Raw genomic sequence first — 13,953 nt, forward strand, 5'->3', positions numbered from 1 at the left:
TCAAAGTTAGCTACGTATATTTTCATTTCCTCCACTAAAAACCTATGACCTCAATATCTTGTCTTCAAAATCATCTATAGGTTTCCTGACAGATTCATTACCTTTTTAGTTCAATTCAAGGAATATTTACTTAGTTTCTAGTCTTTGCTACTATCTTAGGCCCCGTCAGAAAACAAAGATGAGTCCCGGATCTCACTGCACTAACACAGTCTTTACTAGCGGAAGTGAGATATGTACCAAATACAGAACATGTACAGTCTAACAAGTCCCATTAGAGAGACCAGAGAAACAGTGGGAGTCTGAGGATGAGATTACTTCCAATTTGTTTGGAAGTATCTATCTGGATGTCTTTGATAGAGCTAATTGGGATATGAAAGGAAGGAAGGATGAGGTCAAGGATGACTGTGACATTGTAAACACAATGCTACATGTGTGGAAAACTCAACTAAAGCTCCACTTCCTTCCCTTCCTCTTCTCCTCCACACAGTATAAATCACATACAAGTATAGATCCTCTATACGTAAAAATAATTATATACTAATAACAAGAGAAAACATATTCTTAAAAGGAATTATTCACAGAATCATAGAATATTTGAGTTGAAAAACAACAGTATTCGTCTAACCACCCACATGATGACAAAATTCCCTCCCCAAAATCTGGCTGGTGCAAATGCAAATAAAGACTCTGCTGGGAAACATTCAGGAATGGAGATCTGACCATCTCACAAGAAATTAATCCACCTGGAGGCAGTAATCCTTGTTGACAAAAACAATTCCTCATTTTGAACAAAGCTACCACTTATTGGTAGGAAACCTCGTTTAATTTCTATTCCACATGAAAATCCCCTAATGTATGGAGGGGGCTTTCATGTCTGACATCCCTCCTATTTCCCTACTACCTCTGAAATTTTCTCCACACAACCTTTTATTGGAAATCATCATGTGACATAGTTTCCTTACTCCTCTGCTTATCTCAGAAGCTCCAATTATTAATATGATCCTTTGACGAGGACATCGGGAGTGATACCAAAGAGTAGCCCTTTGCCATTAGTAGATGAATTTTTTTTTTCCTTGAGTGACTTCAAAGTAACCCAATGATCTCTAGGGTCTGTTCGAGGTTGGATTGGAATCATGTATGCCATAAGACTGCCCTTAGCTAGCAAGTCTAAATAATTATATAGGCCATAACATGAAGCTGTTGACAATAGTCTTCACAACATGCTGGCAATCACATGAAGCGATCAGAATTTTCTGTGTGAAGGAACAGTAAACTGGAGTTAAAATTCAGTTAAACCGCCGTTAAGCTGTGCTGACAATATATACTACAGATGTCTAATTCCCAAGAGGATCTGACTCGAAAAATCCATGAAGTAGGATTCTCATGTAAACTAGGATTCACATAAGCCTACTGTGCTCTGACGAATCCATTCAGTACTGATTGGAAACCAAGTAATTCTAATTTAACTGTTCCAATAAAACAGTACCCCCATTCACTAGATTGGCAGCCAGATACCCCACAGAAGTGAGGAGAAAAGAGGACTTAGGGGACTAGATCACTTACACCATCGCCCTCCTGCACCCCAAACAATCTTTCTACATCCAGTTTACTAATTTCAAACGCAAATACTTCTGGAACTTGGATACCTGCTTAGGCAGTCTTAAGTAAAATGAGATTGAAATATTCGAGTTAAGATCAACACCTCCACATGCCAAGTTCCAACTTGGAGGCTGAATAGGAAACATTTACAGACAGCAAGTGTGACTATAGAGGCAATGGTTACAGGTTGCTAGCCAGGCAGAAACCAGCCCCAAAACAATCTCCTGGGGAGGTGGGGAAAGAGTAGAGAGAAGGAAGGGGGCAAAGACGAATTTCTCAATGAGGGAAGTGGTCCAGTGAATCACTACAGCTCATTTCCAGGATGCTAAAGCCAGCGCTAAATGTTCAGTGCTTATGACAAATGAAAATGTCAACTTGACCTCAAGCCTCCTCAATATTGGACCATGAGATTCCCACACCTAAGTGCATATGTTCAAATGGTTTTGTTTTTAATACTTACCTCCAGTGGCAAGACTATGTCCTCAGGCCTTGTGATCATGCTATGACAAATTCATTTATCATTTCTCCATTTTCAGAGTTAAAGCTCAGTGAACTTTCCCACTGATGTTGCAAGAATTAACGTCATTTTAAACCATAAAAGCCCCAAACAACTCACTTAAAATCACAATTCAATTCTGTGGCACTACCTCAAAGGCCCACTGTCAACTCACCTCATCATCTTTAGCTGCAAAGACCTTTAGGACTTGATTTCCCATAAAATATCTCCTGTGGACCTACAAGAGTTAAGTGAAGAAAATAATCAGTTCTGATCCAAAATAAGCAAGCAACACATACAGCCATAATGCCACAGTTACTAAGAAATTCAATTCAAAATGCTCTTAGTATGAAAACATTCACAGGGACTAGAAAAAACTTACTACTTGAGGTTCAATTCAATTAAACACAATATGTATCTGAATTCCAGGTATATGTCAAATATGCTGAGCACTGTAAACACAATAATAAACAGGATATAGTCTTGTCCTAAGGAGCCCAGACAAGTATAAAATTAACTTGGCTGCAGTATTACAGTCCAGCACTACAAAAGCACAAGAATGCAGCCCAGGACTACAAGAGCACACAAACAGGGCACCTAGCTGGGTCAGGAAGGGTCAGAGCAGGCTTCTGCAAATGGTGACATCTGGATCAAGACTTAAAGGATGAGCAGGAACTAAGAGAAAAGTCCAGCACAAGTGTCCAGATACTAGTGTGAATTAAGTCTGGAATGACATAAAAACATAGTACCCTTGAGGAACTGCTTTGGGAGCAGGTGCAATGCTCTAGTATGAAGGGGGAGAGGTAAAAAATTAGATTAGCAAGATTAGCAAAGATCAAATCGTTCAGTCCCTTATAAGCAAAGGATAAATGGTTTAGACTTCAACCCAAGAGCAATGACGAGGCACTGATAAACTGCAAAGAGACCAAAGTGAAGAACTAATTAGAGGGGCAGGGGCTATACTGGAGGAGAGAAGAGTGAAACCAAAAATAAGTACTGCATGTCCTTCTGGCCCCCTTTGACTTCAATTTCTTCTCTGGCAGAGTATCAGAGGAGTCAAAGAAGCTCCACCAACAGCTTATTAGAAATGAAGACTGGCTGAGTGAAGTAAGTCAGTCGGTGAAGGACAAACATTATATGTTCTCATTCATTTGGGGAATATAAATAATAGTAAAAGGGAATATAAGGGAAGGGAGAAGAAATGTGTGGGAAATATCAGAAAGGGAGACAGAACGTAAAGACTGCTAACTCAGGGAAACGAACTAGGGGTGGTGGAAGGGGAGAAGGGCGGGGGGTGGGAGTGAATGGGTGACGGGCACTGGGGGTTATTCTGTATGTTAGTAAATTGAACACCAATAAAAAATAAATTAAAAAAAAAAAAAAAGAAATGAAGACTGAAGAGTTCCTAGTATCATAACTAACCACCTGCAGCGACTGACTAAGACCAACATCTCTCTGCTCCATGTAATTTTGAGCTTATCTGTAAGAAAATGCCACGTGCTGTACAGGGCAATGCTTGTCAAGTGTTCTCCTGTCATCCCACCTCTGAAGCCAAGAAACTGAGCACTTTCAGAGTAACAGTGGCTCCAGAAGACAGAGCCTCAAAGGTGTGAGGGTTTGGCTCACATACTTCAAATACCCTCCATCGCCACTGCCAGTCCCATTTGAAGCTATTACTTAAAGAAATACAGGAATAATCCTAGGGATCCCTGGGTGGCGCAGCGGTTTAGCGCCTGCCTTTGGCCTAGGGCGCGATCCTGGAGACCCGGGATCGAATCCCACATCGGGCTCCTGGTGCATGGAGCCTGCTTCTCCCTCTGCCTATGTCTCTGCCTCTCTCTCTCTCTCTGTGTGACTATCATAAATAAATAAAAATTAAAAAAGAAAAAGGAATAATCCTATATTAAAACTAAAAATGTTGCTACATTCATATAGATTGCCCTCCTATTATAATCTGTAATGGTTCTTGACTGATTTAGTTTTTTTTTTAAAGATTTTATTTATTTATTCATGAGAAGACACAGAGACAGGCAGAGGGAGAAGCAGGCTCCATGCAGGGACCCTGATGTGGGACTTAATCCCAGGACTCCAGGATCATGCCCTGGGCTGAATGCAGGCACTCAACCACTGAGCCACACAGGCATCCCCCCCACCATACAAACTAAATTCTTACTCATTCTACAGTTACATACCCAGAACACTGATAACTTGGAGAAAGACAAATTGAAAATTTAAAACAAGAGTAATTTCACAATTTCCTAATTAAAGAACAAAACAAAAACACCAAGACCAAAAAACCTATTTTATATAATAAAAATGCTCATATCAATTCAATCTAGAAATGTTAGTTTCCCTCACTTTGAGGGAAAACGGGAAAATATGTGATATCATTAAAGATAATTACTAGTCTATTAAAAGGTGTGGGTCTATACTTAGTCGCTACGGAAAATGCCTTGCTCTTAAAAAGATGAGTATGCATTTCTTAATACATGAAAGTAGGGATGAAAACTAAACCATTTCAAAAATCAGCTTGTCTATCTGGTGGGCAGATTATAAATGATTAATAGCATAGGCCTTAAAGTCAGAGAGACCTGGTTCAAAACCAGTCTCTAAGGACGCCTGGGTGGCTCAGTGGTTGAGTGGCTGCCTTCGGCTCAGGTCATGATCCTGGGGCCCTGGGATCAAGTCCCTGAGTTGGGCTCCCTGCAGGGAGCCTACTTCTCCCTCTGCCTGTGTCTCTGCCTCTCTGTGTGTCTCTCATGAATGAATAAAATCTCAAAAAACAAACAAACAAACAAACAAAAAGCAGTCTTTACTACCTTCTCGCTGTGACCTTGGACCAATTACATATTCAACTTTTGATTGTGTAAGATACATGATCATGGCACCTATCTAGGAGGGTTGTATTAAAAATTAAATGGGGAGCAGCCCCGGTGGCCCAGCGGTTTAGCGCTGCCTTCCACCGGGGGTGTGATCCTGGAGACCTGGACTGAGTCCCATGTCGGGCTCCCTGCATGGAGCCTGCTTCTCCCTCTGCCTGTGTCTCTGCCTCTCTCTCTCCCTCTGTGTCTGTCATAAATAAATAAATAAATAAATAAATAAATAAAGAATTAATTAATTAATTAAAATCTTAAAAAAATAAAATTAAATGGGAATTCACATTAAATGCCTAGTATATTGAATGGAATATTATAATCACTCAATAAGTGGTGGCTATCACAATTACTGTACCTGTCTGAGATTGTACTTGAGATATAGAGCTTAAAAACAACACAAGCTGATTTAGAGAACATATCATGACTTACAAGTTAGTTTTAATTTAAGAAGTCCTTTTAAAATGGAAAAATGTACTTTTATGTTCAGCTCACTCTTTTGCTTTGTCATTTAACTAAATAGGCCCCCCCACTACCACCCTGACACAGGTGACTTCAGTTACTTGGGTCATGAAGTTTGAATCAGCTGTTTTGGATAGATCTTTTCTAGCTAACTGGAATTAGGCAGACCCACTTCCCAACAGGTCAATTTTTACAAACAGGTCTGAATGAAGGTTCTACTTCACTGGAAGACTTAGAGGGACTGCCATTAACAACCTAAGTTTTAAGTCTGTAGAAGTCCCAAAGTGAATACTTTTATTTTTAAGAAATGCATTACTGGGGCAGCCCCGGTGGCACAGTGGTTTAGCGCCGCCTTCAGCCTGGGGCGTGATCCTGGAGACCCGGGATCGAGTCCCACGTCAGGCTCCCTGCGTAGAGCCCGCTTCTCCCTCTGCCTGTGTCTTTCTCTCTCTGTGCTTCTATAAAGAAATAAATAAAATTAAAAAAATAAAAGAAATGCATTACTTAGTAGAATTTGTCAGAGAATTGTTAGAAACTCTCAAGTGTCAAAAAGTATTTATTTTCACCATTAAAATCTTGGCAACTTTCAGTAAGTACTCCCAATTTTCAGCTTAAGAAGTTTAAAAACCTATCTAACAGTTTGGGCATATCAAAAAAAATAAATAAATAAAATAACAGTTTGGGCATATCATGGCAAACACCCCCCTCCCCCCGCCCCGCTGAATTATTCTAACACTGAAGCACATAGGGACTATATCCCAGAGCAACATGGATTAGTTCAAATCCAGCATATTGGGTAATATTTATTTTCATTACAATTCTTACTTGAATTTCTCTAGAACCAGCAAACATTGCTTTATCCCTATAGAGTCTGAAAGGATAGGCTCTAAGATCTGCTTATTCATTTTCTCTGGTTGCCTACCTTAAGAAAATTTAATCTAAGACCTCCAGGAATCTTTAATAACCCTTTCTAGGATAGTATATGCTGTCCCACGGCCCTCAGTGAATCACTGCATTTCCTGCCACGTGTTCTGTGTATCTCTGTATCAGTGTCTAAAGAGCGTAGACTTGAGAACAGGTTTCAGATCCTAGACCTCTTTCTGAAAAAGGGTGACTGGCATAAACCACTGATATTTTAAGGGGCCTAGGGTCATTCAGAACACAAGTACAAGGGTGCCTGGGTGGTTCATTGGTTGAGTGTCTGCCTTCGGCTCAGGTCATAATCTTGGGATCCTGGGATTGAGCTCCCTGTTCAGTGGAGAGTCTGCTTCTCCCTCTTCCTCTGCTTGTGTTTTCTCTCTCCATGTGTCTCTCTCAAATGAAAAAATTAAAAATCTTAAAACCCAAGTAGACCTTCATTCCTTCAAAACACTTTATTATACCTAACAGTCTAGAGAAAGCAACACAATAGCAAAGAACCCAATGATGTTTCTTTCAGGCTACTGTGAGCAATGACCCACAGTCAAGCTTAGATGTGACTCTCAATGGCATATATTCTCATTCATGCTAAGACTTCCCAACTTTAATACATCTTGGTTTCTGTGTTCAAAAACTGAAGATAGTTATAATACTTATCCCCAGACAACATTCAAAAAAACCAGAAGTGAAATATACATTGTAAATAAAAGAACCAATCAAAATACCCTCTCAAATATTAAGAAAAAAGTTCATTTCTTTTGTGTACGAGTAAGTGCCATACCTGAGAAGATCTACAAAATCCCAAAACGGAGAAACACTTCCCCTCCAATTTATATTTCATGTGTTCTTCATCGACTTTAGAGAAAGGAACAATATCACTTCCATAGCGGAACCCTAGAGAACAAGAGAAGAGCATCTGTTAAGCATATGGGACCTCATTTTCGACAAGCTGAAATTAGCCCTACGCATATATTAAATACACGCACACTCCAGATCAAGCCTCCTTATACCGTTCGTGGGAATCAAATTACTGCCCCTTGTGATCAGTGGGGAAAAAGCAGGAGCAGATACACAAAACAACATATACAGTATACAGACAATTAAAATCTAATCACATTTTTTAAGTAGTATCTTCTGCAATCTAGTTACCTTAATGATTATCCAACCTAGAAGAAAGAATGTAGCGGATGTAATGTACTAGTTATCCTCCAAAGATAAACTATGGTTGACTAGAGTATAAGTATGATTTGTAAACATAACAAGAACACATTCATTCAGAAACCTGGAGACCTGCAGAGAAAAACGCCCAAAGGAAATTTTCAGAATAAAATGTTCTCCAAAATGCATGCTGGAGACAAACAAATGCCTAATGGGAGAAGCCAAAACTCTTCTATTTAGGAACATTCAATTGATAAGTTGGCTATTTTTCTGCATTTAAATCTACTTCATTTCTGAGATTATCTATTTTTTTTCTTTTTAATTACTTTGGTTATTCATACAAATACAGACTCTCAGTTTCTTAAAAATAACTCCAATCCTGCTCCAGGGCTTCTGTTCTATAGAAGGTCACACCGTTTCAATATATAGTCTTCTGTGTTTGGTGGGGAGAAGGATAATCAAAGTCCAAGGATTCTGGCCTTGGGTAAGTGGAAAGGAAAAGCACCTGCATCTTTGCTCCAAGAAACAAAGAAACTTTATGTCTAGACTTTTATGGGTAGACTCTGTGATCCAGTCTATCTGTTCCTGTCAATCTGTTGATGGCATGCATTCAATTAAAAAGAAACACATTTAGGGATCCCTGGGTGGCGCAGCGGTTTGGTGCCTGCCTTTAGCCCAGGGCGTGATCCTGGAGACCCAGGATCGAATCCCACGTCAGGCTCCTGGTGCATGGAGCCTGCTTCTCCCTCTGCCTATGTCTCTGCCTCTCTCTCTCTCTCTCTCTGTGACTATCAGAAATAAATAAAAATAAAAAAAAAAAAAAGATTAAAAAAGAAACACATTTATATTTTCATGTATGTCTTTTTAAAAAGCTGGTGATGAAAACAAAAACAACAACAATAAATTATCAGGAAAATGTATGGCGCATGACTACTAAGAGTAGTATCTAAATCAAATGTTTTTCCTAACTCTTCTGTGTCATCAGCATCATCTTGAATTTTTTAACTTGAAAACTCTAATTAGAACTGCCTTGTGTTTTCTCGTTCATCTATTGAAAGGGCAAAGCAATCTCTAAATTTTGTACATGGCAAAAAGCACAGAATGGGCTGTAACATGTAACTGAATTCTTTTGCATACATATGGATGCCAGTGCTTCCGTCCGCATACGAGAGGGCAGAGAGGGCAGGACAGATGCAGGAGGTATGTGGGTAAATGCACTGGGGTCAAAGACAAAAGCTGCATCTGTGTTCTCTGAACTCAATGTTTAACTCTTCCCTCTCCATTGCTCCAGCGATAAATGTTTTTTGCCTAAAATAAATCAAGCTGGGATTTTTTTTTTTTGCTTGTGACCAAGACAACTGGCACTTGATCTCCATTACATTCATCTTCTCAACACATAGATCCACTGATTCTCTGTCCCTCAAAACTAGAAACGGCTCCAGGTTGCTTTCAAAATTAAGCATCAACTTGGGGCACCTGGATGGCTCAATCAGTTAAGCGTCTGCCTTCGGCTCAGGTCATGATCCCAGTTCCTGGGATGGAGCCCCACTTCAGGCTCCCTGCTCAGTGAGGAGCCTGCTTCTCCCTCTCCCCCACTGCTGCTTGTGCTCTCTCTCTCTCAAAAATAAACAAGTAAAATCTTAAAAAAAAAAAAAAAAACAAGATTAAGATTAAGCGTTAAGTCTTCAGCCTGTCATTCAAAGCCTTTCCTGAGTCAGAATAGTCTATAGAATCACAGGCTCTGAAGTAGAGCAGTCCTGGGTGCAAATTCTGTTGCTGAAAGCTGCATGACTTTGAATACGTGAATGAATGTCTTTCAGCCTCAATTCTCTCATCCGTAAAATGGTAACAAGAGTCGGGTGCCTGTTTTCTGAGGCTACTAGGATGATTAAAAGGGAAAATTCAGGTAGTCCATGGGATACCACCCACAAGTACTAAACTGTGTATGCCTGACCCACAAGCCCAACTACCTGCTGTCACTGAGAAGCCCTCTACTTTCCTGGTCTTATGCCTTTAATCATGTTGTTCTTTGTTTCAATCATTATATAAGGATCATATGATTGGAAAGTGATGGAGCCATGATTCTCAGGTCTCACTCTAAAATTCACGCTCTTAACTACACTACAATATGAACGAAATAAACAGGAATTGCAGGATACTAACTACATTTTCTACTCATAATTGATCAGAAGAAAGGAAGTGCAACCACCATCACCTTAACCAACCCACCATGCCACATATAAATATGTACAAACACTGAGATTTAGTGCCACAGACAAAAGGCTTTTTGTTTTTGAAGACTTGCAAATTAAAACTATACTGGGTAGCACAGAGCCTGGCAATGAATTTATCTAAAGACTCTAGTTTCTATCTTAGCCATCACTTGGTATCTTGTAATTTTAGCTCTTGAAAATCCAGACACTCTCAGCTAGTTTGTAAGCCCTCTGGAGAGAAGTGCCCTGTGGACACATGATATAGATCAAACGGGTGTCATACAGGAAGTACAACTGTAAACACCCTAGCGAACATAAAGCCATATAATGAACAAAAACATTTCTGGTCCCCTAAATTACCTGAAGGGAGCAGAGCTGGCTAGATTCAGAAGACCTGAAACTGACACTCAAGGAACAATCACCATGGAAGTAATGTGAAACAGAGTAAACAAAGAAACTTGCTTCAGCTACATGAACAGAAATATTCTCCTAGCTAGTATGTTTCAAACTTTAAAATAATTAAGTCGTGTCCCCTAAGGACCTTTCCAACCCAGATGGAGTACCCAAGTGCATCCTGGGAGCCATTTTACCTCGGACCTGACAAATGAGCCCAATTTAGGACCTAGCATCTCATGCTCCCTCCCACGGTCGTGTCTCTAGAACTCAGAAAAACATCTGTCAAGACCACCAACACAAAGTCAAGGCTGTCTCCCACTGCCCTGAAGCAAGTCTCTCCTGGAAGAGAGTGGAAGCTCTCACCAGCGCACCTTGAATAGTGTCCTCCTTCGGGACCTCTGTTTCATTGTCGTCATTTAAGCAATAAACGGTTTCTTTCTGTAGATCTTCTTTCTTGAGGGTTCTAGCGTCCACAACTGTCCAACCTTTTTTGACTTTCTCCTGTATAATCTTATTTCCAAAAAGAAAAATAAATGGAAAACAAGGAAAGCCAGGATTCCAATCAACAAATAACGAAAACCCCGTATACTCTCTGCTTTACAGGAAAATAATCCAGATCAACTACTCTAGCTTAACTGTTCTGTTTGTTCTTGCCCATTGTGGAAGTTTTCATTTATTTTCTAACTCTGGGTAATGTCATTTTCCCCCCAAGGTAATTCACAAATATTAATACTCATATATACACAAACACTTTCTATACAAAATCATCAGACTCTAAAATAGGACCATACGATTTGTTACTACATTGTTCCAAAAGAATAGGAAGAGATGTCTATTAGGAAACAGAACTCAATAAGGAAATCTGAAAAGGAAATTAGAAAAAAGAACAGAAGACTGTGTTCTATTCCAGGCCTTGATGGCAGCCAAAATAAGGAAGTATCTCCAAGGTTTTCATGTATGTGGCATGTGTCTTGGAATTAAGTCCCTAAATATATTAAAAAAAACCACTTGAATACACAAATACAAGTTTTTGTATATATTTTTATATTTAAATGTTTGTATGTATTTACTTCGTTCATTTAAAGAAAATAGGCAAGGAGGGTCATAGGGAGGCATGGATCACAGACTCCTACTCAAACTAGAATTTCATCACGTAATTACCAAAATCAACTTATTTTTGAAAGTGTGCTATTATGTACAAACAGATGGAGATTACAAAAGGTAATTTCAATAGTTTTTGATGGTTCACAGATGCTGTTACTTCTAGATCATTAAAACTGAGACTGAGTTTTCAAAACTCTGTATTCTTTAGTGTATATCTGTATTTCTGCTATGATACTTACAGTGACATGACTTAATGCATTCCATTTTCTTTCTTTCAAAAAAAAAAGAGGAGGAATCAACCTGGATTATAGATGATTCTTAAAACTTCATCTCCTAGTATGCTTTTTACATAAAAGCTAAATAGATGAGATGAACAGGGAGAGGAGTTACAGAAGCAGTAATTATGATACTGAATAACCCACACATGAATTGTCAGTTCCTTATATAAGCATATTTGCTTGCCTGGTGCATTGCTTTAAAAAATGTGTATGGGGGCGCCTGTCTGGCTCAGTTGATGGGAGCATGCAACTCTTGATCTCAGAGCTTTGAGTTTGAGCCCCATGTTAGATGTAGAGATTACTCAGAAACAAAAATTTTAAAAATCTAAAAATTAAAAATTAAAAAGGTTTATGTATACTTACCGATTTATAAGCCACAATCTTTATAGACAAACTGGAGCCAATGGTCAGTGTGCAGGGCCAAGGGATGGAACGCTTCTCAATTTTCTTAAAGACACACAGTTGTCTCAGACTCTCACTTAATAGTAAAAAAAGAAAAAAAAGTGCGTATATATACATATATAGATACATATTATTGTATATTATGTTATATCACTGTAGATACAATAAAAGCAACAATTATAAAACATTACTTCTGTTGGGTGATGCAGTTAATTTTCTAGATTGAGAAGTGAGTTGTTGATCATAAACAGAAAACCAGCAAGGGATAGTAGGAAAATGACGACCACGAATTGGGAGAGAGCCAGAATACAACTGACTTGGCTTTAGGAGGAAGAAGCTGAACTACATTACCAACAGGTGAAACAAAGAAAACCTCTCTATCTTCCCCTGCTCGATCTTTTCTTTCAAGTTGGCCTATGGTTCTTAACATTTTTTCAGTGCCAAGGACATTTTGAGGATATGATAAAAGCACACTCATAAGAGTTTGCCCACAATTTAAAGGGATCACCAACTCCCTGAGAACCATGGACTTGGGGATAAGAACCCCTGGCTCCAGGATATCTAAGGGTGAGTTCCATCCTATAATACCACTGTTTGTAACTCTACAATTTATTTAATTTAATTCCAATCACCTTAAATACAAAGCACGTATATGTATACAATGGAGAGAGTCAAAGACTCTCCAGGGGATAAAGGAATTTAGCCCATAGTTTGTCTTAAGATAAAGCAGGTAAGTCTAGGTTTTTTACTGACGGGAAGTAGCAAACACAATGTATAGTGCTATTTCATTTGAACATATATGAAGATCAATTCTATTTTTATCTGGTCCCTAATCAAATACAACAAAGAAGATTATAGGAGGTAGTTGGAATTTGTGGTGTTCACTAAGAAAGGAAATCAGTGACCAAACACATTCAAAGCATATATTATGATCAATCCCCTTGGTAGAGATGAATAACAGATCTTAAAGAGGTAAAGAAAATTACCTGACATTATCCAGAGTTATGGACAAAGAAGTCTCAAAAGACTCCAAGTTTCAGAAATAATCTATAATAAACAGTAGATATTCTCCCTGACGCTCTACTTCCAAAGTCTATGGTAATTAATAAGTAAATGAATGAATAATTGACTAAATAAATAAATTAAAAAAAAAAAGTTTACAGTTTTCCTTGGCTTTGGATTTGTTGGGGAAAGAAGGGGTCTGAAGCAGATCTAACCTATCTACAGGACATCACTAGTTTGAGTCACATCTAAAACCACCATTAGGTTTGAACTCTGTTCCAGGGGAAGTTCTAAACACTAGCATGTAATATGTAACATCTGAGAACAAATGGATCATTTCTGCAGAGACTTGCAGAAGTCTAGATGAGGACAAATCTAGCCCAGTGCTGTCTAGTACAACTTTCTGCAATGATAGAAATATTCTATTTCTAACTATGCCTGTCCAATAGGCTACTGAGCAAATGAAATGTGGCTAGTGTGACCAAGGGACTAAATTTATTTTATTTAATTTTAATGAAATTAAATTTAAATAGCCACATGTGGATAATGGCAATTGCAGCAGATAGCAAAGTTCCAGTCCATACCTCCATGACCCATCTAAAATCAAAGTATCTTCAAATTGTGAGGACGATACACAGTAATTTCCCTCCTGGCTATGATACAGGAAAATAAACTTTTTAAACATTAATTTGTTTTGGCCTACAATTTTTATGATACCATGGTGAATTTGTGAGTTTAAGACCTATATTCTCAAAAAAAAAAAAAAAAAAAGACCTATATTCTCACATTAGAGCAAGCCATGTTCAAATCTGAAAGAAATATGTTAGAAATGCATATTTGTACATATCACAGTAAGAACACATATTATGACAAGAAATATCACGTTACAGGATTCCTCATAGATTCCTTGGCCAATCCCTAGGGAAACTACCATTCAACTTCCAAAATTCCCATTACCTATAATTTTTCAAGGGTGTCTGTGTTTAGAAAATCAGGATGTACTATTTGTCAATATTTCTTGTAATGTATCTGTAATGCATTACAAGAAATAC

General features: G+C 38.6%; 1 protein-coding gene and 1 long non-coding RNA gene across 4 annotated transcripts in view; one reads left to right on the forward strand and one right to left on the reverse strand.

Moving 5' to 3' along the window:
* Window positions 1-13,953, reverse strand: part of XRCC5 (X-ray repair cross complementing 5) — a 92,064-nt gene that overhangs the window by 63,963 nt on the left and 14,148 nt on the right. For all 3 annotated transcript variants that reach the window (XM_072813074.1, XM_072813075.1, XM_072813076.1), the window contains exons 7-10: window positions 11,861-11,975; window positions 10,487-10,625; window positions 7,130-7,242; window positions 2,271-2,333 (exon numbers count right to left, since the gene is read on the reverse strand). In XM_072813074.1, the coding sequence (XP_072669175.1) occupies window positions 2,271-2,333; window positions 7,130-7,242; window positions 10,487-10,625; window positions 11,861-11,975 (430 nt within the window). The remainder of the gene's footprint in view (window positions 1-2,270; window positions 2,334-7,129; window positions 7,243-10,486; window positions 10,626-11,860; window positions 11,976-13,953) is intronic.
* The window catches only part of LOC140625625 (uncharacterized), a 39,450-nt gene that overhangs the window by 18,051 nt on the left and 7,446 nt on the right, over window positions 1-13,953 (forward strand). Inside the window, exon 2 of the long non-coding RNA XR_012024972.1 lies at window positions 3,139-3,202. This is a non-coding gene — a long non-coding RNA (uncharacterized lncRNA). The remainder of the gene's footprint in view (window positions 1-3,138; window positions 3,203-13,953) is intronic.

Source organism: Canis lupus, chromosome 36, assembly GCF_048164855.1.
Source record: "Canis lupus baileyi chromosome 36, mCanLup2.hap1, whole genome shotgun sequence".
Taxonomy (NCBI): Eukaryota; Metazoa; Chordata; class Mammalia; order Carnivora; family Canidae; genus Canis; species Canis lupus.